Source organism: Haemorhous mexicanus, chromosome 1 (genome assembly GCF_027477595.1).
Source record: "Haemorhous mexicanus isolate bHaeMex1 chromosome 1, bHaeMex1.pri, whole genome shotgun sequence".
Classification (NCBI taxonomy): Eukaryota; Metazoa; Chordata; class Aves; order Passeriformes; family Fringillidae; genus Haemorhous; species Haemorhous mexicanus.
In genome coordinates, this window is record NC_082341.1 from 70,094,667 (window position 1) to 70,122,155 (window position 27,489).

At 39.3% G+C, this 27,489-nt stretch overlaps 2 protein-coding genes across 7 annotated transcripts in view; one reads left to right on the forward strand and one right to left on the reverse strand.

Annotated features, from left to right (window-relative positions):
- FARS2 (phenylalanyl-tRNA synthetase 2, mitochondrial) overlaps positions 1 to 22,571 on the reverse strand; it is a 230,009-nt gene extending 207,438 nt beyond the window's left edge. For 5 of the 6 annotated variants that reach the window (XR_009487357.1, XM_059853206.1, XM_059853178.1 and 2 more), the window contains exons 1-2: positions 22,516 to 22,571; positions 15,910 to 15,987 (exon numbers count right to left, since the gene is read on the reverse strand). The gene's annotated coding sequence lies outside the window, so the exon portion shown is untranslated. The remainder of the gene's footprint in view (positions 1 to 15,909; positions 15,988 to 22,515) is intronic. The other variant, XM_059853215.1, reaches the window with a different exon arrangement.
- LYRM4 (LYR motif containing 4) overlaps positions 22,570 to 27,489 on the forward strand; it is an 84,746-nt gene continuing 79,826 nt past the window's right edge. The window contains exon 1 of the mRNA XM_059853241.1: positions 22,570 to 22,706. Coding sequence (XP_059709224.1) covers positions 22,621 to 22,706 — 86 coding nt within the window. The 5' untranslated portion in view covers positions 22,570 to 22,620. The remainder of the gene's footprint in view (positions 22,707 to 27,489) is intronic.

Consider the following 27,489-nt stretch of genomic DNA (forward strand, 5'->3'; position numbering starts at 1 on the left):
TGAGAGAAATAAAAATAAAATGGGAGCAGTGCCACAGTGTTATCATTTTTGTAGTGCCACCTGGAGAGGTAGCAGGCTTATCAATGAATGCCAAAAATGAACAGTACCCATCTGCTCACCCTAATAAATAACCCTTACTAGAAAAAATACAAAGGAATATAATTCCCTTGGCACATTTTCAGCAGACCTGTTTGTTCAAAATATTTATTTGGGTCTTACATGGCTTAACAACTATTTGCTGAGAACACAATAATGCTTTAAGATGACCCTTGGAAGCATGGAACAAGTCAGTAGCTGTAAGAATTCATGAAAACAGAAAGCTCCAATAACTTCCTTTCAAACAAGCAAAAGCTCTGCAATTACCACTGCTTTCAAAATGTCTTTAGAAGGATATTTCTGACCAACTGAATGGACTGATAGCAAAATCCTGAATGAGAGGCACTTCAAAGTCTGAAAAGTTAGCACTCCTCTGGAGGCAACAGCAGCAGCAAACATCTCCATTCAAAAAGAACTTCAAGAACCACAGTACAAGATCAGTTTACCTCCTCTACTGTCCACCACAAATGGCAAAGAGTAACCATTCTGCTGATGCTAAGAGTGGATTGAGAAAGGAGATCAGACATGGCTGGAAGTAAAATGAGAAATGCTCAGGTCTCCTGATGTATTGTTACAAAAAGAAATGGCATGGAAGAGAAGTCTAAAGCAGGCAGATGGGTCTGCCTTCATGAGTTTGAAAGCAAAATGCCTCTTCTTTAGCACTAACCTTTATCAACTCCAACCACTGCTTATGTAATGAAGGCGTAGGAGTAAGGAACAGAAACTTGAACTTGCTAAAACTGAGACACTTCCAAGCTGGACTTTTGATTCAATGGTGTATTTATTTTTCATAGATGACATACACAACTGGAAAATACCCTGGTCTGTTTAATATCTTCAATTCTACCACCTCCATAGAAGCAATATAAGTCTGGATTCACACAAAAGTATCCAGAACAGGACAGGCCACTGTAAACAGCTTGTAAACAGCTACTACCATTTTGCAGATGTTTCACACAAATGTTTTGCATTAAATTTTGGCTTTCATCTGACAAAAATATGACAGAATTAAACTTAAAGTATGCATATACAAACGTGTATGAAGGGAAAGAAGAACACAACAGAAAGCAATTGTGAGGAGATAGAAATCACAAGATGTGAGCAAACACATATCCACATGGGCCAGAGTTCTGTAAATGTCTGTACACATGTGGTCAGTGTTCCTTCACAGTTCCTACAACAAATTTTTAAAAACTCCCAAACAGCATTTCACCAAAACAAAGCCAGCAAGCACTGCACTGGTTCCTATACACTCAAGCACCTTTACCAAGTACCAGCTGGCTCTTCCAGCTGAATCACAAAAGACAACACTACAGTGTAACCAAACACATTATTTCCACTGCTTTGTACTCCCTGTCTTAGCATCAACACAGCTAAGTAATAAAAACCCACCAACACAATTTTGTTCACCTGTGAACTGGCCCACACTTTTTGAAATAAGAGCAGGAATTCTCTGTTACAAAACCAAACAGAAGGCTCAGTTTAAATCCAAACAAACAAAGCCTCCACCAAAGAAAACAAACTTTCAGAGATTTTAACTGTAGCATTTTCCACATGACATTCCCCTTCTAGTCCAACTAAAACAGCTGGTTTGGGTTTTTTAAATAAGTATTTTTATTAAACACTTGCAGCAAAGCCTGAATCACTGAAAATTTGAATGTGAAACAGACATCCGTATGTTTTAATTTCTGTTATAAAAATTAGCCAGGATATAATTTAAAGCTTTTATAATGTTAATAATTCAATGTTAGCAGCAAAAGATTCCTTCTATTCCCTCCTTCTGTTGATTGCATCTTATATTTAAAACATGTGTGTTCCAACACGAGTAAGGTTCAATGCCATGGCACACAGAGTTTGCCCATGCTACAGGAATGAACAGAGGCAGGTGGTGCCACAGCCTTCTCCTGACATACTTGAGAATGGTACAAAATAAATTCCTTAAAGATACAACATATGTTCTCATTTTATCAAGCACTGAACTGTTCTCACTGTGATAAGAAAAAAGCATGCCTGTAAGTGGTATCACTCCACTGATACCTTTTCATATCCTTTTTATAATGGTCTTCTGAGGACTTCCCAGTGGAGAGCATCCTGCCTCTAGCATGCACAACACTGAAATATATTTTAAAAGAAATTGTAAACACCTAACCAAGCATATTCCTAAACTTTAATCTTTGAAAACCTTTCACTTTAAGGCTAAAAGCCTGCATTAAAAAAAAAAAAGAAAAAAAAAAAGTCAACCCCCCCCCCAACAAAACCTCACTAAGTTTAATAATTTTCTTTTAAAATCAGCTAATTAGTAAGGATTACTCTAGACTTGAAAATATTTCAGGATTGTAGAATTTAGGCTCAAAAATCTCCCTAGGAACAAACATTTCTATTTGTCTCAGTGGAAGCAGGTTCAGCTTTTGATTTTTTATGATGATTCCTCTTCGACATGAAATTTTATCACACATGGGAGCTTAAATGGTTCCAGCTTGTTTAACTGATCTTTTTTTTCTTGAACATATCCAGAACTATTTGTTATCTGCTCACTACATCATCAAAGAAGAGTTTTCCTTCCCTTGCCTCCACCCAGGTTACCAGAATGAGTAATGGTCACCGAAAATAAAACTTGCTAACTTGCCCACCCATAAAAATGACATTTCTGGAAACTAATTTATAGAAATACAAGCAGCAGATGGATCCATTTCAATTTAAATATCTGAATCAGAGCCTAAAGGGCCAGTAGTTATAAAATGGTCTTAACTTCATATAAACAGAGCAGTCAATGGGTAATCAACAACCCATTGATATACACAGTAAGAATAACATCCCAGTTTTGTCATGTACTATCAAATCTTTTTAATAAATTCATCTTGGCTTCTTTCTACTGACAAATACAGGTAGTTGGGAAAAAATGGCTGTAAAAGTATGATACACACCTGCTTAAAAAAATTCCTTCCTAAGGACATGGACCAATGAAGTAGAATTATTTAAGCCACACTGGAAGAACATATTAAATGCATGAAATCTTTGCTGATGCTGGCACCAGGTTACTTCAGTTCCCAGTCTAAATCAGGAACATCAGAGTTTTTCCAGGACATGAGTCCTAATGCTGGCAAAATCCAGCCAGCCTGCTGTCAGACAGGTGAAACAGACTGACTGTTCTCTCCCATATTATACCAGAAATCAACTTGTGTCAACTGAATCAAGGGTCTTTGGTTTTGCTTTTGAGCTGTGTATCTACTCTAAGGGTGTGAATCTAATTATTTGGTCTTATTGTAGTGTGCTAGGAGGAGTTTTGCTTAAATAATTCTGCTGGTTTTCCTGGCAGGCTTGGAAAATCAAGAAACTTCTGTGAGCAAAGCAAACAAATGCACAAACCAAACCAGATGCTCTTGGTGCACAGTAGATGAGAGTTTTCAGCTACCTAGACATCCCTAATTATTTCCAGCAAATAAGTCATCTGGGTAAAGCTGTTTGTTGTAGTAAAGGTTGTGCATTCCTCTGTTGAGGTAATCTCATCTTGGAGCACTCAGCATTTCATTGACAAAATAAATAGAGCATTTTTTTCTTGCAACTACTAAAAAGAAAGTGAAGTCATAAAGAGAACCCAAAACCATCTTTTCCTGTAGCACCTAGAGAAGGCAATAAAAGGAGGTTTTCAGGTTTTTCATGCCACTTGTAAGATATTCTGTTACTGCTAAGCAATGGCAGAGAGCTCTCTTGTTGCAAGAAGCAGCAGACCCTTGGTCAGCCAAGACCCTTTAGCCCTGAATATTCAAGAATCAGCTTTCTAAAAGTACTTATGTTTATTTATTATCTTATGTAAGAAGGGATTATGATGACTGTAAGACACAAGGCTACTTGCATTACACAACAGTCATCAGTGCCTGGTGCACATTCATCCCCCAGGCTGTGGTATATTTGTATCTAGGAATTTATTTTGGGATCACCAGAGAACCCTCAAGAATTTCCACAAAAAACTTTCTACAGAAATGCTGCTTCACATCTCGCTCTGTTTATGCTCTGTCTTGCTGTGAGGGTAAAAGTTTAGTTCCAAAAGCAAATCACAGATTGTAAATATCAGAAGGTGCTAGATGTGTCATCAGAAGGGAACCTCTAATAGCAACCACCAGTAGGAAGTATAACCACAGCTTGCTAAAAATTCTGTATTCACATTTGATGATGACATCTTTATATAGCATCAGCAGTGATGCTCTGAATGGGTACAGTTTGACAGGTGCATATCTTTGGTTCTAGTGATACTATATTTTAAGAGTGATATATAGTAAAACATAGTTTCACAATGTAAATATATTACCTATATATGCTTTGCCTCAAAAAAACTCTACTAGCTTTTTATTTTATTTTTTATACAGCACCTCATGTTTCAAGGAATGGAAAACAATTCTATATGAAATCACAAGCATTCTTTTTTAAATCAAAGTACTTATAATACTTTCAGGAACAGAATAAAGTCACCTAAGTGCAGATTCTGGCTTGACCATGCACACCTGAGGCAGGAACTCCAAAGGGCAGATGGTTTGGCCAACAGTGGTGGGGCAGGGAGGCCCTGTGTTTGTGTGTTTTCTGCAAGTGTGCACATGGGGAATGTGGACTGCAAAAAAATATATCCTATTCTGTCAAACCACTTAGCATAGAGCATTTTTCCATGTACTGTAATGCTTGAGCAATCAAATTTGCATCAGATGGCCCACTCTACTAATTGTTGAAGCATATATTGGAATATTTCCACAGCTCAAAAAATTCTTTGACACATACAGAAAATACAGCGAGAGATGCATTTCTTCACTGTATTTTGGAATTGCAGTAACTTCCCCTGGAATGGGAAAAGCAGATACCCAGTTCTCAAACTGGGTAATTAACTACTGCTCACCTCTCGCTGGTGACAGTTACCATGAAGGAGCAGCTGTATAGTACTAATGGAAGATTAGAAAAATGAAATTTTAAACATCCTCACAAAATTGCAGGGCTGAACAAATGAACTGTACAAGGAAAAGAGTTTGTGCTGAACCTTGCTTTCAGGATGCATAAGCCCTCTCTTTTGGTTCAGAAATTCCAACTTAGTCATCTCAGAAAGAAGTATGAGCTCCAGGACAATATGATCCTGATACAAAGAACTCAATGGCTTAAATACTAGAATTCTCTTCCCCATCAAAGACACTCACAACATACACAACCTTGCCTAAAATCTCAGTTACAAGTCCTGCAGAGAATTAAAGCATCGGTTATGGTGAAGGTCTAGCTCCCATTTTCTAACTCCTCATGGCAAATACAGTGCACTAGACAGCAAAACTGCCCCCAAGAAAAGCAAAGTCTAATGACAGTAAGAGAGGGATGGTCCCAGAACTAAGCTTAGGGATGACTTTTGAAGATAACCCCTGGACCAATCTCCTTTAGAAATTAATACAAGCTTTACATCTGTACTTCACAGAACGACAGGATCATAGAATAATTTCAGTTCAAAGAGACCACTGGAGGTGGCCTAGTTCAAAACCCCATCCAAAGAAGATCACTCAGAGGGACTTCCCTAGTTGGATTTTAAAGTCTCCAGCAAGAGTTTCAACAACTTCTCTGGGCAACCTAATTATGGCTCATTTGGATTTAATGCTCTCCCCATCATGAGTTCCTCATACAGAGAGATCCACACAAAACAAATGCTTGCTAACACACAAAAGCAAACCTAGAGTTGGCCTAACTGATGTTTCCAAAAAGGGAAAATGGGCAGATAATGTATGTGCAAAACTTGGGAAAGATTAAAGGTTCACAAGTCACACAACAAGAAATCTCATATATCCACTTCTCAAGTCTCAGAAACTGCATTTACTACTTACTTCTATCTACTTTATCTACATCTGACCTGTAGTACATGAAGCACTGTAAAGATCCTACTTTTTCTTTTTGCATCTGGCTACCAAGACTACAAAAGTGAAATACTAAATGATTTTAAGCTCTTTTTTAAAATTATTTTTCACAGTTACGGATTTTTATTCCAAATATCTAGAATAGTTGTAATTTAGAATTTAGTCCTGGAAAGGTGGGTGTTATACCATAAAATTGGGAGATTTTTCATTTTAAAATAATTCATTTCAGATGCCATATATCACAAATGGATATGTTAACTAATGCAGAAAAGTTGATAGGCTTATGACAAGCTATTGTATATACTTTTCCAGATGATGGCAACATGCTGACAGCTTTAAGGAAGTACATGTGTTACTGTAAGGTTTCTTGTCTAAGCAGCCTCCTCCCTCTGCAGCAATCTAACAGTTTACATTTACAGTTGATTATAACTTCCATTATGTTCCAATATTTGCTAATCATCTCAGAGACTGTGAAAAACAGCATCATTTGTCTCAAGCTCTCTCCTGCAGACACACTATTCTTCTAAAAGACAACATATGCAATGTTTTCTCTTAAAGCATCCGTTATCAGTTCTTTTAAAATATTTCAGACAGCACTATTCTATTTTCCTCTTCTGTAAGATGTGTCAGCCAACAGAACATAATTCATTCTTAGGTTTACAGTAAGCTTTCTTTTGAAAGCAGCAGAACTAGAAAAAGTTTATTTCTTCTGTGTTTGGAGGCAAAGTTAGTTTGCAGATTCAGTAGTAAGGGACAAATTCATCCTGCTACCTCTCCTTTGCCTATGGAGTTTATAGGGTTTATCTCCTTCATAAAGGCCTTCATTCTCACACACCACCTGTACCTTGCTATCTGTGGAGACCCAGACATTCTGTGTGAAATTTAACTGAGGTGGAAAGAAGAGGGCTGACAGCAGACGTACAAATGCCATCTTGGAGACATAATTTCCTTAGGCCTTTATGCTTAAAACCTGGAATTTTTTAAGAAAAGTATTAAACTCAACCTAACAGTGTCTTCAAAAAGTGATGGCAAAACATCACACCCAGCAACAGCTTAAGTGGAAGTAGCATTATGGTTCTCAAAAATTATACAACTTTAGTCTATTCTCACTGATAAAGGTCATTGCTAAAGCAATCTGCCACTCTGGGGGCAGGTGACACTTACATACATCCACTTCACTTCTCCCATATCATTCATCCAGGATAGTCCCTGCTTTCACCAGGCTGCAACACATTTATGTGTGAACAGATTGATTAACAACCAGAAATCTGAAACAAGCTGCCACTGCATTTCACTATAGATGAGCAGGGACTGCTGGAGAGACTTTGTAGAGCCAAACCATACGTGCACGGGGGGGCTGTGCAACACAAACTGCACATTTCAATAGGGGTGATCCTAGGCAGAAGACAGAGTCATTGCTTTTTAATGGTTTGCTTTTTCAAAAGTGTTGGGAGATATGACAGCAAAGATGACTGTTTTTTTTTGAAACAGTAGAAACACACAGAAAACAATACACACAGAAAAACACACAGAAACAATAAGCTATTTCAGAGCCAGAAAAGTTGATGAACTGACATATTCAAGCATAAGAAACCAAATCCCAACTCCTAATCAGGAGAGGTCAGACAACTGTTTTTCAATTATATCCTAGAAATTCTTGTGGCAGTCATCAAACAGAAGGTTTGTGACAGAGTAAGAAAAGTTTTCCCAACTTGTATAATAATATCTTGATTTGTAACTATGCTGTCTCAAAATATGTAACAAGCAAGATAGGATATCTTGCTTCACAACACATTAAGTAATACATTAAACAGTATTTTTATACTTTTAATTCTGTCTGATACCAAAAAAGTAGACTGTGCATACATTTTATTTGCCTGTTTCTCAGATTTGTACCTTAAAAATATTGCTCTCCTTCTAAAAAGAGTAAATAATTTTTTAGTGAAACAAAGGCAAATGAGAAAAAACATTGGCTTACCAACATCCCTTCTCAATTGCAAACACAGAAGTAGCATTATAACCTCATCAATCAGCAGCTAGAAACATATAAAACAAATAAATACTTACATCACCCACTTAATTCCTTTTCTGTTGTCTGTATCACTTCCTCAAGCACACAAATAATTTTATAATACACTCCAAAATCATTGTAGATGATAAACAATAACACATCAGCATGGCCTAAGCAGATGTCACGCTTATTTGAGAAGGCAATGTCTGCCACAAAAGGTTCTGCCTATGTTTTGTTTTATGCTGCAGTTGCTACAAAATGTTTTCCTGTAAAGTAGTACAGAAAATACCATCTAAAACCTCAGCATCTTATTGGTATAGTATTTAATGCTGCTTCAGTAACTCTTAACTGCCCTTGAGAATAAATAATCAAGGCTCCTTTTAATATCTTTTGACACTGACCTAATTTTTTCAGGTTAGTTTTCATTGACAGGTATGTAACTGACACATTAGAGAATTCTTATTTATTGTGCTACAAACTGGGTGCAAACTATCAAAAGTATAAGCAAACCAAAGTGACAGATTTATGACTAGTTACATAACTGCTAAATTGACAAAGTGTGGTCATAGCCTTTCTCCCTTGATTTTTATACCAACTCTTCCTATTTATGCTACTAACCCATAAGAAGAAGCCTGGTAGATTTCATGAACTTTTAGACTGTAAATCATTCAGACTCACATCAGGGTCTGCCAAAGCAAACAGGACACACCTACATGGAATCTCTGCGTCCACTGTCAACACCCACAGCCAGCTCTTACCACCTCTCCTCTCTTGCCCCAAGCAGGATCTTACCTTCACCAGCTGCCCGAGGAAAGGCACTGGAGCAGCTCAGCTAATAACAAACAATTCAGGAAGGAATAAAGTGATAGAAATCTGGTTCAAGGTAAAAACATTTTAAATGCTTCAGATAAGAAATTCAGCCATTCTAAACTATGACTGTCCAACAGCTTTGCCCTTAGCAGAGGAGTTTTCTCTGGTTGCTTCTCGAACTTGCATAAATGTAAAGGTATCCCAACATAAAGCTGCACTACATTATGTAATTTAAAAAAATGTGATCCATTATAAAAATATACTCTATTGGATAATTAAACATTTGCTGTTAGAGAACCTCATTGCTCTGAGGCAAAGAGAACCTATCAAAACTGCATTTTTAACCCTTAATGTTAAATATAACATCTGGGAGAGGGAAGGAATTAATGTATTTCAAAATTAGACATCGAATAAAGCTACAATTTGCTCCCTTTTCCAGAATACAAATATTTTCAGCTACATAGAAACAGATCTGTTTTATGTGTAATGAATGAAAGATGAGCAGATTGGATCTTATCATTAAAAAGAAAGGAAGAAAAAGAGGTTTAACATAAAATGTCTCTTTAAAATAGAGGTCCACCACTAGGAAAGTCAATTGTGGGTACTTCTGCACTTGCCATACCATAGACACACAAATATATTGGTTTATGTAATTACCATCTCAGTAGGTAAGGAACTAGAAAAGCCAACATCCCAGCATTTCCCAAGCTTGCTACTAATTAAATCATATGCATACCAGTTCAATCCAAGGATGATCAAAGTTAATGAAAAAAAATTTCAATTTAATTCAATGAACTGTGGATCAGTTCCAGACATCTAGCTGCTACTCCATCCTCTTTCTTCTTTATCAAAAAGCACTCCAACAGTGTGAAAGTGAAGAGGACTCCATATGAGTCTACAGATTTTGTGATTTTGTACTTCCCCTCAGAGCTGAATTTTAAATTAATTATTTGACAGTTGACTACATTACATAAAATTAAGTAATCTTTTCCATGAACGTGGATTAGAGGCTACTCCTGGTTTGGTAGGAAAATTGACTGCTAATATTACTGTTACATCAATAGCTTTAAAAGATTTAAACTGTCTCTTTCATATACATTAATTATATATTTATATATAATTATATAATTAATGTGTAATTTCATACACATTAATTATAAATTTATGTGTCCCACCGTTCACCCCTGCAACAATATACTGCCATACCTGAGCATGTAAAATGTTAGTCCAATGTACTGAAATTTATAAGGCTTTCAAAGATTTACAGAAAGCAAAATTAATGTCATCTAAAGAAAAAAAAATCAGTGCTCAGATCAAATATCTATTTCTAGTTACATTTGCAAAGCAATATCACAACCGCCAAACAACTTCAGTAAACTAGACATAACATTTATGAAATGTATCCGAATAGCCTTTGCTTCAATTCTTGTTAACAATGTTTTTTCACATTCTCTTTTCCACTAAATATTTGTATTAAAAATGATAATTTAATTTTACGATCTCAAAACTCATCTCCCAGTGCTGTCCAGGTGCTTTGCAGCCATGGTTTCAGCAAATGTCCTTTCAGATCAGCCTAAAGGCTCTCATTTCTTTAAAACAGAGCTGGGCAGGAGTTGCTCTAAAATCATTATTTGGGAATTTAATATATGCATCACTTTTAATAGACACTGCATGATGTCTCAAATGCAATGAGTATCACACAGGAAATTACATTTTAAAAAATAATCTTTCCTGTTCAAGAATCAAAAGTCAGTTAAATGAAAACTGAAGTTGTCAGCTTTCAACAGGAAGAATAGTGTCTATGCCTGAAACTTCACATTTCATCTATACAGGGACACAAGCTTAAATGCAAAATGGTGTTTTGACATAGTTCCAATAACATTTATGTATGCAGTGCTCTCCACCTCACATCTTTTGTATTCTAAGACAGATTTCATGCATTTCCTGTTGGAAAGGCTTTTTTTTTAATCATCAGCTCCTTTTACTTCATGTTGGAGAAACACACCAATACCAATGGGAAGGGACTGGTGCTAATACAACTTTTATTACCACGACTCACATCTCCTTCACTGTACGTACTCAGAAGCCCTGGACAACTCTGCTGTGCCACCAGGAACTTCATGAGCAGGGAGTCAGAGCTGCAGGATTTTATTCCCATGCAAGGCAAAATCATCTCTCATGGAGCCCTAAAATCCCGAATCAAATGTGAAATTATCTCCCAGTACACTTGCCCCTTCTCTCTCACCACTGTGTGAGATGAAAGAGATGTAAAGAGAGGGTTGTCAGAAAATGATGACTGAAAAACCTACCGTCTTTCTTCTGTTTCTCTTCGACAGAGAAGTTTTCTGCAGAGCCACTTTTAGCCATCCAATTAAAAACAACATTAGCAGGGCTTTTTTACTGGGTCCAGACATGTAAGAAATGGCTCTTAAACTCAGCCCTTGCCTGAGTATGGCTTAGTTACAGGATAACAGACTTATAGTTTAAGGTACAATGAGTAAAAACTGAGTCCTATAAATTTACCCATGCGCTAATACTGCTCTTGAGAGAAAAAGAGATACTTTCTTATACTTTAAAACACTGCTATCAGCTCATTCTCCTTAATAAGAGCCCACTGTCTTTGAAATGTTAAATGGGACCTACCAAGAAGTAAATTCTATTTGCTGCAACGCTTTTTATTACATAATGTGAAAACCTTTACTGTTCTTGCACCATTTCCTATCACTGAAGCTCTTTTCTACTGAGAGAGGGAAACAAAAATCAACAATCAAATTTTTTTTATTCTCCCATTTATGTTAGTGACTTAGGCTGTGGTGTTCCCTAACTGTTACTGTGGTCTAGAAGCAGAAGACCCCATCATCTCTCAAGAATTATTAACCCAAAGTCTTAAGCTAGAATTGTAAATATATGCTATGTTACAGCAAACAAAATTTGTTTAGAAACTCTGTATCATCATTTACATTTGATCCCAAATCACATGGGCTGTAAACACGAGTAAAGCATAAAAAAAAGAAATAAAACAGAAGTATAGGGAAAAGCAGCTAGCCTACACAGGGTGCAGTATTGACTTGCATGTTGTAAAAGGAAAAAAACCAAAACAACTCACCACATCAGCTTCTAAATGACACAGTTCATTCCAACCCATTTAACCTACACAAAATGCTGGACTCTCGTGAACAGCAAAATTTGAAAACAATACAGACAGCTCTGCCAGCAAGTCTCACACAATCACAGTATCTGTCTCAATACAGCTGGTCTCACAGCAAAATGAATTTCAGAAGGTAAAACAAAAATGAAGTAAGATTGCACTGCTAAAGATTTTCAGTTTGCTTTCCTTTACCCTGGTCTCTTCAGCAAACTTATTTACTCTATTTACATATTTATTTTTAAACTACTTTGCTGTAATCTCCTTGATTCCAGCACTAAAATTTACCACAGGTGAATGGATAATGTACCTCTTCTAAATCCCACATAACTATCAAGCCTGTGTACTGCCTCCTCAGTCTTCCAATACATTGCTGAGCTGCAAGATGAAAGACTTCTTTTGCTCTTTTAAGGACAAATGTACCCAAGAAGACACTCAAGAATTCACTACCTAGACAACCTCCATTAACCAGCTTAAAAAATTTACCTTGTATATTCTACAGTTATGAATGTATATGGGTTAGTACAAGACAGAAAACCTGATTTGCAAAAATTCTACTCATATTTTGAAACACCTTCTGTAACTACAGCTAAGTAAATATATTAACTATGTTTAAAGCCTAAGGGTAAAAAAGGAGTATTTTCCTTACAAATACTTCAACTGCAACAACTGACACTGAATTATAACCAATGCTGCTGATAAATATTCATGATAAATATAAGTCCCCTCAATTTAAAGTTCTACCTATTCAAATAAATATAAGTCAAATTTTAAAATGCATTTGCTCAATCCTGTTATAATTTCCTGATACAACTGTACTATGGTTTTGTTAAAATTTTAGAGCCAGGATTGATTCATATGTATTCAGGCAAACCTACCTCGTAACACTGTATTTGATTACATCTGAACATGACTGCCTTTACAGCACTTCAGAGGTGCTGACATCTCCAATAACTTGTTAAAGAAGAACTAGTTCCAAAATATTCTGTAGCAAGCAAAGCAAGGCAAGCATGACTTAAAACAGCTTTAAATTGTGTCTCCATGCAGCCCCACTACCACTAGATAAATAAAAAAAAAGGCTTTAAAGTATCACATTAAAAAGAACAAGACTAGTGTAGCTAACTTCTTTCCTTGTCATTAATGCCAGAAAATAGGAAACATTTGAGTCCATGGCTCACAGCTCCCTAGAATAATGGGCTCCCAAGCACCTCTTGTTTTAACATCTGTAATGTTCCTGGGGAATATCACTGTAAGGCTTGCTAATGTTGATATACTTACTCTAGACAAAGCCCAGCTCAAAGAACAAGAGAAAATCTTTGTTTGAAGAGCCTTGAGAAAGCCACGTACTTTAATTATGTCAGAGAACCCTTCTGTGATACCAGACATTTGCAAGTCACACTTCCCCCCAGAACAAGCCTCAGTGAAAGACAACTTAAGCCAGAACTCAGAATGCACATCTCAGACTATGGCACAGAAGTGTGTGTATTTATATATATATTTATATTCATATTCATGTTTAAGACTATTCACAGAAGTATCTAGTCCATCTAGCCTTTAGATACCAAAGGCAACTCATCTTGCATCTGAGCCAAGACATACACATTGACTAGGTGAAAGAAGATATGAAACTCAGGGAAGTAAGGAAAATAACAACATGAAAAAATCAAATTTTTATTATTAATGAAGAATAAGATGTTATTATAGCTCAAGGTCACATATGACAAAACAATCTTCAGTTAATACCACATCTTTTACATACTGAGAGAATCAAAATTAAAACATAATAATTGTTTTCATTTGTTTTGTTTAAAACCATCTGTAGAATTGCAATTTGCCACATGCTGAAAGATTGTGTTCCACACAGGCCCAGCAGGGTCTGCCACTCAGGGTCAGGGGGAGTGACCCCAGGGGACACTGGGGTCAAATGAACTCCTAATATCAGACAACAAAATAGGATTTGGTACAATCTGCAATATCTCCTAAATTCAGTTTATTAAAAAATGAACCCTTTAAATAACTCAGGAAGTCTGACAAAGTAACTAGAATAAACATGGTGTTCCCACATACTTAGTTCAAGTCTATCCAGAAGAGCTTCTCTTTGTGGAATGAATACTATATTAAGAATATAACCTATCACAACAGAACAGCGATACAATGGCAGTATAAAAATAAGACACACTGCAAGTTGAAGTGGAGGGTGGAACAAGAACCACAATCTGTGCAGGGAGGAAGAGGAACAGAAGGGAAATAGAAAAAGTTAACCTCTTTCAAGCCCCATCTATATGTTTAGAACAACATTCTTTTATAAAACTTTACAGTTAGTGTGCCAACATAAAAAGCAAGCAGCTATTCTAAGTTCAACAAACCTATATAGAGCCAATATTGAATTACCTCTTCAATATGTGATAATTTTACACATACAATACCATATCTGTCCATTTTACAATACTGCCTCCCCATGGGAAGAGCTGGCGTAATGCAATATGCAATTTTCACACTGCAACTAATTAGTATAATAAAATCAAAGTGAAAACAAATGTTAAAAAAAAGCTATGTTCATAATCAAAATAAGTGAGAAAGCAATTTAAAAAATTACGCAAATTCTCTCAAAAGAACACTCTCAGTCAAGGTCTTGAAAACTTTCTCAAAAGTCAAATCAATTTTGAAATCCTACATACACACACACAAAAAATGTACTATTAAATCTGTGTGAGGACCCAATTATTGGCTCTGTTTATCTGCTTTCTCCGTTTTAGACACAGCACGTCTACTTCACTAGGAATCATTTCCAAAAAAGGTAAAAGTTAAACAATAATTAAAATCAAGTGCATAAACATTAATTAAAGGAAACAAATTATGTGTACTGCCAGGTTAAAATAAACATGCAAACAAGCAAAATAAAACAACAGCAATAGCAACAACAAAAATCCCCACAACCTAACCTTGATCTAAACCAATACTAGGCTACAAAACATACCAGAAAAACTTAATCACAGAAATTGTAGAACAAGGAGATACTTAATTTAAGTCTCCAGACAGATGAACTCTCACAAATGTCCCCAGAACAGTATTTCAAACTATTTCTTCCCTCCTTCCTCTTTCCCACCTTTCAACAGAATGTAAACCCATTCCTACAGGAAAGTTGGCAGCTCCACTTCATAGGTCTGCATCCCCATCTAAATCAACACTCATTCCCAGTTGGAGGGAAGACACAAACCTTATTAGGAGCCACTGGCACACACAGCCTTTCGCTGCTGCTGCCATGGGGTCATGTAGGTAAGAGACTGGAAGGCTAATGGTGGGGTTTGTAAAGTCCTAACTATTGCCTCTCCATAGCTTCCTGAGTTCATTCTCCATTCACCAGAACATCCTATCCCATCCCATCCCATCCCATCCCATCCCATCCCATCCCATCCCATCCCATCCCATCCCATCCCATCCCATCCCATCCCATCCCATCTCCTATCCTCTCCCATCTCACATCAATTATAACCGGCATGTAAAATGAGAACTTAATTTTTTTGCCACCTCTTCTCACACTGAACAGCAACTTATTGCCTAGGTAGTTAGGCAGATTTCAAAGGGATTATATTCAAGGATCTGGACATACTCCAATATAAAGATGATAAAATTTGTCCATCTGAATTTCTTCTTCAGAAGATTATGATCTTCTACTTCTTTCTCTCTCTCTCTCTCATTATTGTTACACACCCATCTTTATGCCTCAAGTCACATAATTTTCTTTGTATTAGGAATAAGGAATTGCATGAATTCTATATAGAAAGCAAATTTATATAGCTATCATACATGTCCTTAGCAGTTGGTGAAGATGAAGAAAGATTTTTTAAATTACTAAATAAATTAAAATTTAATTATTCATTAAAATGGAGACGGACTGAAAACTTGTTACTAACTAAACAGGCTGGTAGTGCTGGTGTCAAAGATTCAGAAAGTGACATTTATTTTTACTTATTTACCTGCAAGCAGAGATAATCCTTCTTCAGCTCTGCGTATTTTGCCTGCTAGCTTTAGTCAGTACTTTGCTCCTTCTCAGGCTGAAAGAAAAATTTTGACAGAGTCACCCCAGATATAAAAAAACAGAAGCAGAAATAAAATAAAAAGAGAATTCTAGCTAGGACTGTGAAGGCATATAAGGAAATATTGACAATTCAGCTGATCTCACAAACTCATCAGAAGCATGATATATACAGGAACAGGTCCCTAAAGCACTATCATTCATTGTCAGAGCTCTGAGGACATAAAACCAATAGTGACACAGGATGAAAGATCAAAAATGTCAAGGATCATGCAAAAGTAAGTATCTTAAACTCTACCATTACTACAATCACTAATATGGCTATGTTGTTTTCCTCATTTAAATTAAAGCATTGCTCTATAGTCTTCTTTCATCTCTAGAAACAATCTGCTTCAGCTTCCTATTCAAACTATTGATTTTTTCCTGGATCAAAAGTCCAAGCTACAAGAACAAAAAGTCACACGTGGATGCACAGCACTATATAAAATGAAAATGTGTTACAAGTGGAAAATCATATTCCCCCTCCCCTCATCCAGAAAACTAAACAGATTGACTACTTAAAATCCACTCAATCCTTGATGATTTACCCATCCACTGTAAACAACAATTTTGCTTAATTTTCCTTTCACTAAAAGAAAGATACGTCCTTGGATAACATGTTTTCTTACATCAGATCCAAACTATCTCATAGCAACGTGATACTTCCACACCTACTGATACTTTGATCTAGGAATTGTTTCCAACAAATAATCCCACAATAATTATTTATAAGAAAACGACTACTTGAAGCAGATTTTCAGGGAAGGACTTAAGCAGTAAGTGGAGCTAGTCCCTTGAGTGGAGCTAGTCCCTAGTGTCATCTGACAAGAAAGGCCATGCCCACAGTCCAGGGAGCAGAAGAAGTGGGATGAACAGAAGCAGCAGGATGTCTTTGATTTTACATACTTGAGACATGGGACTGGGTAAGCAGAAAAAAAACCCCACAGCACTGTGTTAGCTGTGCACCAATCCCCAGGCTGAAACATGGAGAATCAATCCCCAGGCTGAAACATGGAGAATCAGAGAGAAAGGGCAAGACCTTTACCACCACAGCATCACTATGCACATGCCTGAATACATATTTACATGTTTTTCATGTGCACACTCACATACATATTTATACATGACAAAAAACAAACTCAAGAGAAAAAAGCAAAATGTCTTAAGTGCAATCATGATCTTTAACTCAAAAGATTGGCAGTACCATTTGTAACCAACCTACCAAAGTGGAAATCCCAAGTCAGCAAAAAATATACAGGGGCAGCTACAAAGAGAATCTCAATTGCTCTTCAACAAAATATCAGTCCTTGCTTTACTTATAAGTTTGCTTCCTAAGCTAAAATTTTCAATATCCTCTGAAAGAGGGCAGAAAAAGATATCAAAATAACTACATCATTTAGCCTGTCTGGCTGACAGCTACTGAGAAATATGATGATAGTGTAAATCACAGAGGAGGGAGAAGGATTACACAGCGTGACTCTAAAGGGGCATAAATGAAAAAGTGGGATGAACTCAGGGAAGAGGGTGGCATAGGATGAGCATCAGAAAACATTTCTTAACAGCAATACAATATAAAGTAGAATATATTTTCTCACAGACAGAAAAGTTATTTAAGGCTAAATTTGATAAAACACTGGAAAGCACAGCTAAGAAAGCATTTCTGAATTTATGAGGTCATGGATGAGAACACTTCATTAATCCTGTCCCCTTTATGCATCTCATGATTAGATTTCTGAGCAAGATTTCAGTATAACAAAAAAAAAAAAAAAAAAAAAACCACAGGAAAAATATGTTCATTTTTTGTTGGGTTTTTGTCTTCATCAGCATTAATGTTAGAAGTGTTTAGAAGTGTCATTTGCATTTGATGCAACTATTACATGCTGAGCTATTTAAGCATTACTGGTAATTTTTATCCCCTATTAGATATTCTTTTGCCTATAACACAAAATTATCCTTTTAATTCTGGACTTTTATAGTATTTTTATTTCAAGCATTTCAAAGGATTTTACCAACATATGTCCACTAAGAACATCTTTCAAAATCCATATGGTGTATAACACAGCCTTTCATTGATCCAGAAGTTATCCTGTGACTGCTGAACTGTCCAGCTCCTTAATAGTCAGGTAACACAATGCCCACAAAGTCCTCTGGAGGACGTAAGCCACAGGAAATTAGAAAGTAAAAACTGTGGCCAAAAAGGAAAACAAAATTCAGTGTTTCTTTTAGTCTGATGCCTGCAGCATAAGATATCATGAACCAGGAAAGGTTTAGGAGCAGTGGTAAAACAGGTGTTCCCTTAGAAGACCAAGTATTACAACAGGAAATAGACTACTGCTTGTGTTTTGGTTTTCCTATTATTACAGCTCTTACAATCTTAATTTAAACAAAACACAACATTCTGCAATTCAGTTTGGAAAGAGATGGGGTAACTCACAAAAAACTGACTGAGAGAAGAGTTTTGTCACCATTTTTTTCTTCCCTCTGAACTTCCAGTTAAAATTTCTTTAAATGCACAAAGAATTCAGGAGTATAGCTGAATTTGAAATATGAAAGTTTCTCCTCCTAAATAAAAATGTTCTTTTCTACAGGGCAACCAACTTAATTCAAATTTTTTTAAATACCAGAGTCAGTCAAGGCCTTCTGATGATACTGCGGAAATCTTAAATCACCACACAGACCAGTTAAATTACAATTTGTTACATTTGTCACTAAAATCCCAAAATTCTTGTGATTTATAATCCTTCTTTTAAAGATCCTACTCTACACTGTGTAGGATCTCCCTGTGCACAACCCTATCAAGCAACAACTAAGACAAGGAAAGAAAAGAGACACCACACCACTGCAGCATGGAAAAATTATTTTCACAACCTGAAAAACGATTACTAAAAGAGATTATAACATGACAACAATCAATTATCATTCTGACCCCAAAGAAAAATAACGAGAACCAACAGCAGCATACCAGGAAAGCACTGAAAGTGTTCAGTGCCGTGTCATGAAGCTGAAATATTGGACCACAAGGAACAATTCAGCAACAGATGACAAGACATCAAATATGTCCCAGAGAGTAGAACAGCTCTTTCCTTCCACTCTGGTCCGCAGCCCCTGCAGGTACTTCATCCAAATTCCTTTCCTTCCCCTCTTTTAGCAAGTACACACTGAAATATTCTAGGTACTGATACAATTATATCCTCTCAAAGTGCTTATTTAGCAAGCACACACTGAAATATTCGACGTACTGATAGCATTATATCCTCTCAAAGTGCTTATTTATCCCAACAGATGCAGAAAGGCAAGGCACATGCCACCTTCCTTCCCAGACCAAAGGCTGAAAGCAAAGACTTCTGTACAAATGAACACACACCAACACTAAATCCAGGTGCAGTTTTCCCCTCAGGAATGAGGAGGCAGTTAATGAAGTGGTTATTGCTGCTTCCCCATACACAGGCTCCAGTGTCACAGGACGGGCAGTGGTCATTTGGGCTGTGTCTGTCCTTTGAATGCCCTGCAGGCTTGCAGTGGTGCACATAAACAAAGGCCAGCAGAAACACCTGTATCCCAATCACAGCAGTGTGCACTTCCTGCAGAATGACATGACTTCTGGAACCATAACCCATGGCTTCCAAGAAAACACAACAACAAAGGCAAAAAAAAGGAATTAATTTTTCCACTTAACAGTGCCAACCCAACTGCACAAAGGCGACTCCATTCTGACAAAAATTAATCTTCCCTCCCTGAGTGTATTAAAGGTTAAGCTAGAAAAAGGAGACAAGAGGAAAGACTTATCTCCTTTGATAAATTTACTTTGCATTTGATCATGCACTGTATGAGCTTAGTGCTTATTCTAAATATAGGACATTTCTAGGCTTTCTGAAGAGAAAAACATGGTTACCTTAAAAAAAGAAATTAAAAAAATAAAAGTCACAAAAACTGTCAGGGAGTTTCAGGAACAGGATTAGCATCTGAGGCTATCTAAAAATAATTTTTAATTACTTTTCAAATATAAGTTAATACTGTTTTTGTAAACAAAATTTGCTGAATGCTTTCATCCCAATTACTCCCTCATCTTTTAGAGCTGAGGATTGTACCATGAAAACAGTATTTCCAACAATACCTGAGGGCTGTTGTAAAATTAGATGGAACAACTGCCACACTCATCCACAGAATGGCATCATGTAACTTTGCTAAACTCTCCAACCTAAGTTTGGCTCTGTTCCTGACAGACCCGTATCGTTTTAAGCTGTCTGAAGCCCACCCTCATAACAAAGGGCAGGTTGGCCACTGCTGCTTTCAGAGGTGGTAAGTCTGTAGACACAAAGCCAGAGTTCTGCTATAACATGCATTATGCCTGGTGCTGGCCAGCCACCAACAGCTGCAAAGATGGGGAGCACCAGCACTCCAGATGGGTTCTCCTTCTGGCATGGCAATCTGCTTTAACAACATGGCTTGGGCTACAAGGAGAATTTGGTTGGTCCCACTGGCAAATGAAGGGTATGCTTGCTTTGTATTTCTCCATGTGGGTGTCCTGAATGCCAAGACCTAACCCAAAACACACTGGTTTGTAACTTACAAGGGAAGGCCTCAGAAGCACGATGCTTATACCAGTACTGCAGCTGCATACGTTTTTCTACATTTCCTGTAATATTTCTAGTTTGGGTTTTGATAAAGAGAATATCCAGAAAATCTTCTACATACAGAAAATCTCCATTTCCAGAAGCCTAAAAGGGCTGCTAAAACACAGCGTACCCATTAAGGTAAATCTGAAATAAATTCATGTGTCTATACTAATTACATCCAAAAGCACAGCACTATTTTAGTTCTTTGCAATGAACTGTAAATTGCATCAGATGTACAACTGACGATAATACTCAAATGCATATGCAATAAAACATGAGTTAAATTAGAAGTGGCAATTGAAGCACTTTTGCCAGAGACATGTAGAATATCTACATGGTAGTTGTTTTAACCACCTACTACATAAATAACAAACTATGAAGGAAGTAGGAACCCTATTATGATACCTGAAAGGAGGTTCTAGTGAAGTGGGGACTGATTTCTTCCGCTGTGCCTGCAGTGAGGGGACCAGAGGAAAGGGCCTTAAACTGAGACAAAGGAGATACAGATTGGATATTAGGGGGGGAAAAATACATTGTTAGGGTGGTCATTGGAAGAGGTTACCCAGGGAGGTGGTGGAGTTACCACCCCTGAAGGTGTGCAAGAGACTCCTGGATGTGCTGCTGGTAAGGTGGTTTAGGGATTACAGAAGCAGTGCAGGGTGGACAGTAGGACTGGAGACTAAAGGTCTCTTCCAACCTTAATGATTTTATTACACCAAAAAAATTGCTGATAAAATTCAAAAATCAGTATTAAATACGGCTGTGGCATAATACCTGCAAGTTACAAAGTTAAGTTTATTCTGCAGTGGCAAAACTTAGAGCAAAGGAGGATGCTTGATGTGTGGTTTAAATAACAATTCATTTTAAAAACAGATATTGAGAGAGGAACAACTCAAACATCACTATAACACAACAGGCCCTGGTATGCTAGCACAGATGTACAATGACTGCAATTGCCTGTAGTGATTTCAGAGAATCACAGAATTTTGGGGTTGAAGGGGCCTCTGAAGATCTTGTAGTACAACCCCGCTGACAAGGCAGAGTCACCTTGAGCAGGCGACAAAGAAATATATCTAGGTAGGTTTCAATGTCTCCAGAGAGCGAGACTCCACAAGCTTCCTGCACAGCATGTTCCACTGTTCTGCCATCCTTAATGTCAAGTTGTTTCTCACACTGAGGTGAAACTTTTGGGCTCTAGCTTATGGCCACTGCTCCTCATCCTTTTGCTGGGCATCACTGAAGAGCCTAGCATCACCCTCTTGTAATCCACCTTTCATATACTTCTATGCATTAATGAGATCCCTTCTCAGTCCTCTGTTCTCCAGACTGAATAGGCCCAGCACCCAGTCTCTCCTTATGAAGACAGATGCTCTGGACTCCAAATTATCTTCGTGGCCTCTGTTGGATCCTCTCCAGTACATGAACTCTGACTGCAAATGTAAACAGCGATTCCGAGGCAACTCCCTGCACGCATCACCTGTTGCTCCTTTGCAGCCTCGACATCCACCTCCCCCCGCCGGCATCCACCTCCCCGTGCGGCACACCAAGTACGGGGCGCGCACACCGCGCCGCTGCCCCCGCCGAGCACAGCATCTGAGCGCTGCTTTCGCTTTCCCTGTCGCTCGGGCCTTCCCTCCCCGCCCCCGGGCCCTCCACAGCCGCACGGCCGAGCCCGACAGGCAACCCCGGGGCAGTCGCGCCTTCCGATCCCCGCCTGAGCTGCCGGACAGGCCCGACCCGGCAGGACCCGGGAACCGACCTCGAGTCTCCCGAGCCCACCGCCCCCGGGGCTGCCCCGGCCGGGGAGCCGCTCTTCCCCGCCCCTCCCCGCCCCGCCCGCGCCTTGCGCTGGGCCCGGGCCGAGCCGCGGCCGCTGCCGCTCCGCCACTCACCGCCGGCCCTGCGGCTCCGCTCCGCCGCGGCTGCGCCCGGCGCGGGCGGCGGGAGGGCGGGGAAAAGGGGCCTCGCCGCGGGAGGAGCGGCTCGGTGTCGGCAACATGGCAGCGTCCAGCCGTGCCCAGGTGCTGCGGCTGTACCGCGCCCTGCTGCGGGAGAGCCAGCGCTTCAGCGGCTACGGCTACAGGTGCGGGGAAGGGCTTCGTGGGGCGGCGGACGTGGGGATCCCCGCTGAGGCGGGGGGTCCCGGCGGTGCTTGGGGCAGGGGCGCGGGAGCTGCGGCCCCGGGAGGAGCCGAGCCTTGCCCTGGAGCGACAGCGGGACCGGCACCGGGCCTGGGCCCGGCACTGGGCCGGGGCCCTGCTCGGAGCGCCGAGAATGGGCAGCCCCCAGACTCCGGACTGCCGCAAAAGCACCAGGGTATGGGGTATTAGGAAGAAGGGATAGGACAGAGGTTGTCCCTGCTTTAAGTCAGAAGTATTTGTGCTGAGTGTGGGCTTCTGAATACAAGGAAGACAAGGAGCTGCTGGAGAGGGTCCAGTGGAAGGCCGCAAAGATGAGGAAGGGTCTGGAGCATCTCTCTTCTGAGGAGACCCTGCGGGAGCTGGGCCTGTTTAGTCTGGAGAAGGGAAGACTGAGAGGGGAGCTCATTAATGCAGGTAAATATCTCGGGGGTGAGTGTCATGAAGATAGTGCCTGACTCTTTTCAGTGCTGCTTGGCAGCAGGATGAGGAGCAAAGGCCATAAGCTATAACACAAGAAGTTTCACTTCAACATGACACAGGACTTCTTTACAATGAGGATGGCAGAGCACTGGAACAGGCTGCCCTTAGAGGTCATGGAGTCTCCCTCTGGAGACATTCCATACCCACGTGGATGTGTTTCTGTGTCACCTGCTCAAGGTGACCCTCCCTTGTCAGGGGGTTGGCCTAGATGATCTCCAGAAATCCATTCCAACCCTAGTGATTTTGTAATTTGGTGTAGCTCATGTCTGGTCTGTGTGCTGCCCATTTCCTGGCTGAGGAGAGGTGGGATCAGGCTGCTGCCAAAGCCTGGCACCATGTGCTGTGTCCATGCTCAGGGTGCAGTGAGGCTCAGAGTCCACTCTTCTGGCCACGCAGGATACCAGGCTGCCTGCCTGCCTGTCTTCTCTGGCTGTCGGTGAAAGGGACACACTGGGGTTTTTTTTGCAAAAGTTAGGTTTAGGCTTGGTCACCTTTAGCTGTTTGCTGTGTTCATGGGGGTGCTGCTCACCCACACTGGCAGAATTGCATTGCCCAATGGTAGTTTGTTTACATTACCATTCAGTTGGACCACGGGAAGAGACATGTGAGTTACCTGTGCTGTGAATCATCTCTCAGGCAAGAACTGGGAACAAAAGCCTTTAAACTTGCATAACTGTGGCAAGCTCTGTGCTCTGCGAGGCACAAGTATTCCACAAACGTCAGGTGTGAGGGAGTGCCCTGAGAAAAAGGGCTGTGGGGCTGAAAATGAGCTGGTGCTAATAAACCTTCAGTGCTGACTCCACACAGCAATGTGTGTTTGCATCACATTCTGTTGCTATCAAGGCTTTCTCCTGCTCATTGCTGTCCTCAGTGTCCCTGGTTACCCTTGTTCTGGCTAGCAAACACAGGGTTGTACATAATGGAGATGGCTTGAGATGCGCAGTTGGTGAACAGCTGAATGAAGCTCATGTCTGGGCTACGGCGTATTTTCAGCAGTGGGTTTGTACTTGGGGATGGGCAGTGAGGAAGTGAAGTCCACAGCAAATTTTAAAGGATAGAAATTATACAGTGTGTTTCCCAGGCAGATCTGTTTTTTTGACACCATGTCACAGTGCAAGTTGCGCCTTTCCTTTAAGGAGAGATCTCTGGTTTTGATAGGCCTGTCCTTAGATACTATAATATCAGAAACTGTCTAAAACCTTGTGCTGTATACACATTTGTGAGCATGACAAGCCATAGTAGTTTCCAGCAAGGAATTATCTGCAGCTGTCACATTTAGAGGTCTGCTCTGACCACAACAGCAGTTCTGCCTCAGTGTTTACAGCACACCCATAGATAAAAGGGACACCCCACTGGCTTCTTGCATGCCAAGATAAGCAGCCCTGCCGTGTCCTCAGGGCTGCTGTAATGTGATATGGCACTTTATAGAGTTATCCCAAGGACTTTGTTTAAAGAACTAACTTGCAGCAAAGTAGAAGGTATTACAAATTATTATTATTGATTCATGACTTCAGCTAGACAGTGTCAGAATACTTTATTACTGCAAATTGCATAATTCTAAGAGTATGTCTGGAATTAGTGTCTCTCTGTTTGCTTACCATGCTTTTTCTCCTTGTTTGGTTGCTCTGGTTTAACTTAGCAGGCAGCTAAACACCACACAAGTGCTTGCTTGCTCCCCCCTCCCCAGTGGGGAGGAAAAAAAGGTAAAATTTGTGGGTTGAGATGAAGACTTTTTAAGAGAACAGAAAAAGAATGGATGATGATGATGATGATAATAATAATAATAATTAGAATATACAAAACAAGTGATGCACAGTACAGTTGCTACCAACCAATGTCCAGCCAGTTCCTGAGCAGCAGCCCCCAACCTACTTGCAGGTAGGTCAGTGTGAGAGGCTGAAAACTTCCTGACTTAGTGTAAACCCTGCTTGCTAAGAGATCAGCATGTTGTCAACATCACTCATATCCTAAATCCACAACACAGCATTGTACCAGCTACTAGAAAGAAAATTTAATTTTACTTCCTAGACAAAACCAGGACACAAGTACATATACATTGTGATGGAAAATTCAACTTTTTTGTTTTATGTCTCTCTGAGTAAATACATTCCTTATGTCATGTCATAGCCCCAGATTTTCTTCTGCCACCCAATAGAACTTGTGTGGTAACTGTGAAGAATATCATTCGTGTCTTAAAGTAACTGAGGACACCACTGGCAGCCTTCAGAATAACACAGGAGCATCTCCAGTGTACTGAAGTAAATGTCACTGAGTGTTGGGACACCCAGAAGTGTAGGCCAGGTTTTAATAGCAGGGAGAGGGAATTTAGTAGACTGTGAGTAATTTCATGTCTGCCCTTCTGGCCTATTACCCAAGCAGACAGTCTGAGTATGGGTGAGTGATTTGTGCTGGAGGAAAATCGATATGCAGAGAGGCAGGATGTTAGGTTTTGAGGTGGTTTTTAACAAGAGGTGGTTTTTAACAAGTGTACTATTTTCTTCTGCTTGGTTGACAACAAGTAGAACCTCTGATGGTTTATAATATGTTGGATTATAGTCTCAACTAAATGGATTTAAGGGATATTTCTAAATATCATTAGTGATTTAAATAATGGCATGTTGTGAGTGGTTTGGGTACAGAATACAAAAGAATTTATAAACTTTTGAAAGCCATTAAAATACATCTGGTTGCAAATGAAGATAATCAAAACTTTAAACTTTATTTTCTGCAAAGAATTTTTTAATGTTTTTCAACGTCTTTCTTGATTTATTGAATTTTTTTTCCAGTTATCCATTATGTTCTCTTTTAAGTCGTGGAAGTTGTATTTTTATTTATAGATACATTTCTTTCTTGTCTCTCTAAATTGCATTTTAATGGAATTTGATTTTTCTTTTAGGATATTATTTGACTAATAAAGCTACCCAGAACATAGAAGAATGAGGGAAGAAAATTTGTTAAAACAAATTTGTCCATTTGTTTTGCATTGGAAACAAGTTAATTGAATGCATGCAGTTTAATCTGAGATAAGTCCTTGAAGATTTTAAAACTGGTAAATCTGATTTTTGCAAATTACTGCTAACCTAGGAACAAAACTAAGCAAAATAATTTGCACTGGTTTTTTTTTCAGTGACAGTTAGTTTTCCTACTTTGACTGACACAGCTGTTGATCTGATTTTAGGGAGTCATGGAACATAGAACCATAAAACAGTCTCAAGATTGCTGCCCCTTTTTCTTGTGGGGACTTCAATTTACCATATGTGTGCTAGGAATACAATACCACAGAGAGGAAGGAGTCTAGGAGGTTCCTGGAGTGTCTGGAAGATAAATTCCTAATGCAGCTGGTGAGGGAACCAAATAGGGAAGGCACCCCTCTGGACCTGGTTTTTGCCAAGAGAAAAGGACTGTTGTGCGATGAGAGTATTGGAGCAAGCCTTGGGCACAGTGGTCCTGAAACGACAGAGTTATCAATTCACAGAAGTAAGGAGGGGTATCAGCAGAACTTCCATCTTGGACTTCCAGAGGGCAGATTTGGGCCTATTTAGGAGATCTGTTTAGAGAGTTACTAGGGAGACAGTCCTGACGACAGTGGTGCCCAGGAAGGCTGGACATTCTTCAGGATGGAAATCTTCAAGGCACAGGAGCAGGCTTTCCCCATGTGCTGGAAGAGCCAGCAGGGAAGAAAACCAGCCTGACTGAAGAGAGAGCTTTAGAGGGAACTCAGGAGAAAGAAAGAAAAATAAGAAAAAAAAAAAAGGGAAAAAAAGGTAGAGTTTACAGAGTTTTTTGACCTGGAGAGGTAAGGGCAGACTATGCCAGAGAACTCCATGGATGTCATGAGGTTATACAGAGAGAAAATTAGAAGAGCCAAACCCCAGCTGGAACTTTTATCTGGCTACTGCCATAAAAGAGAATAAAAGATGTTTCTATAGATACATCGCAACGAAAGGGCAGCTAAGGAGAATCTCCATCCTTTGTTGGTTGCAGAGGTAAACAGTGACAAAGGATGAGGGAAAGGCTGCCCACTTTGTATTTACGTCCCACTTTGCCTCGGTCTTGATAGTGAGACTTCTCTGGATACCCAGTTCCAGAACAGAAAGTTCTCTCTGCCCATTTCCCTTCATGAGAGCACCTGGATTCTTGCTCAAGTATAGATTAAGTTGACCCATATTTGCATGATGACCTGTTCTTCAAAGGGACATAAAACTGTTAAGATTCTGCCAACAACTCTTTTAAGAATGTAACTCA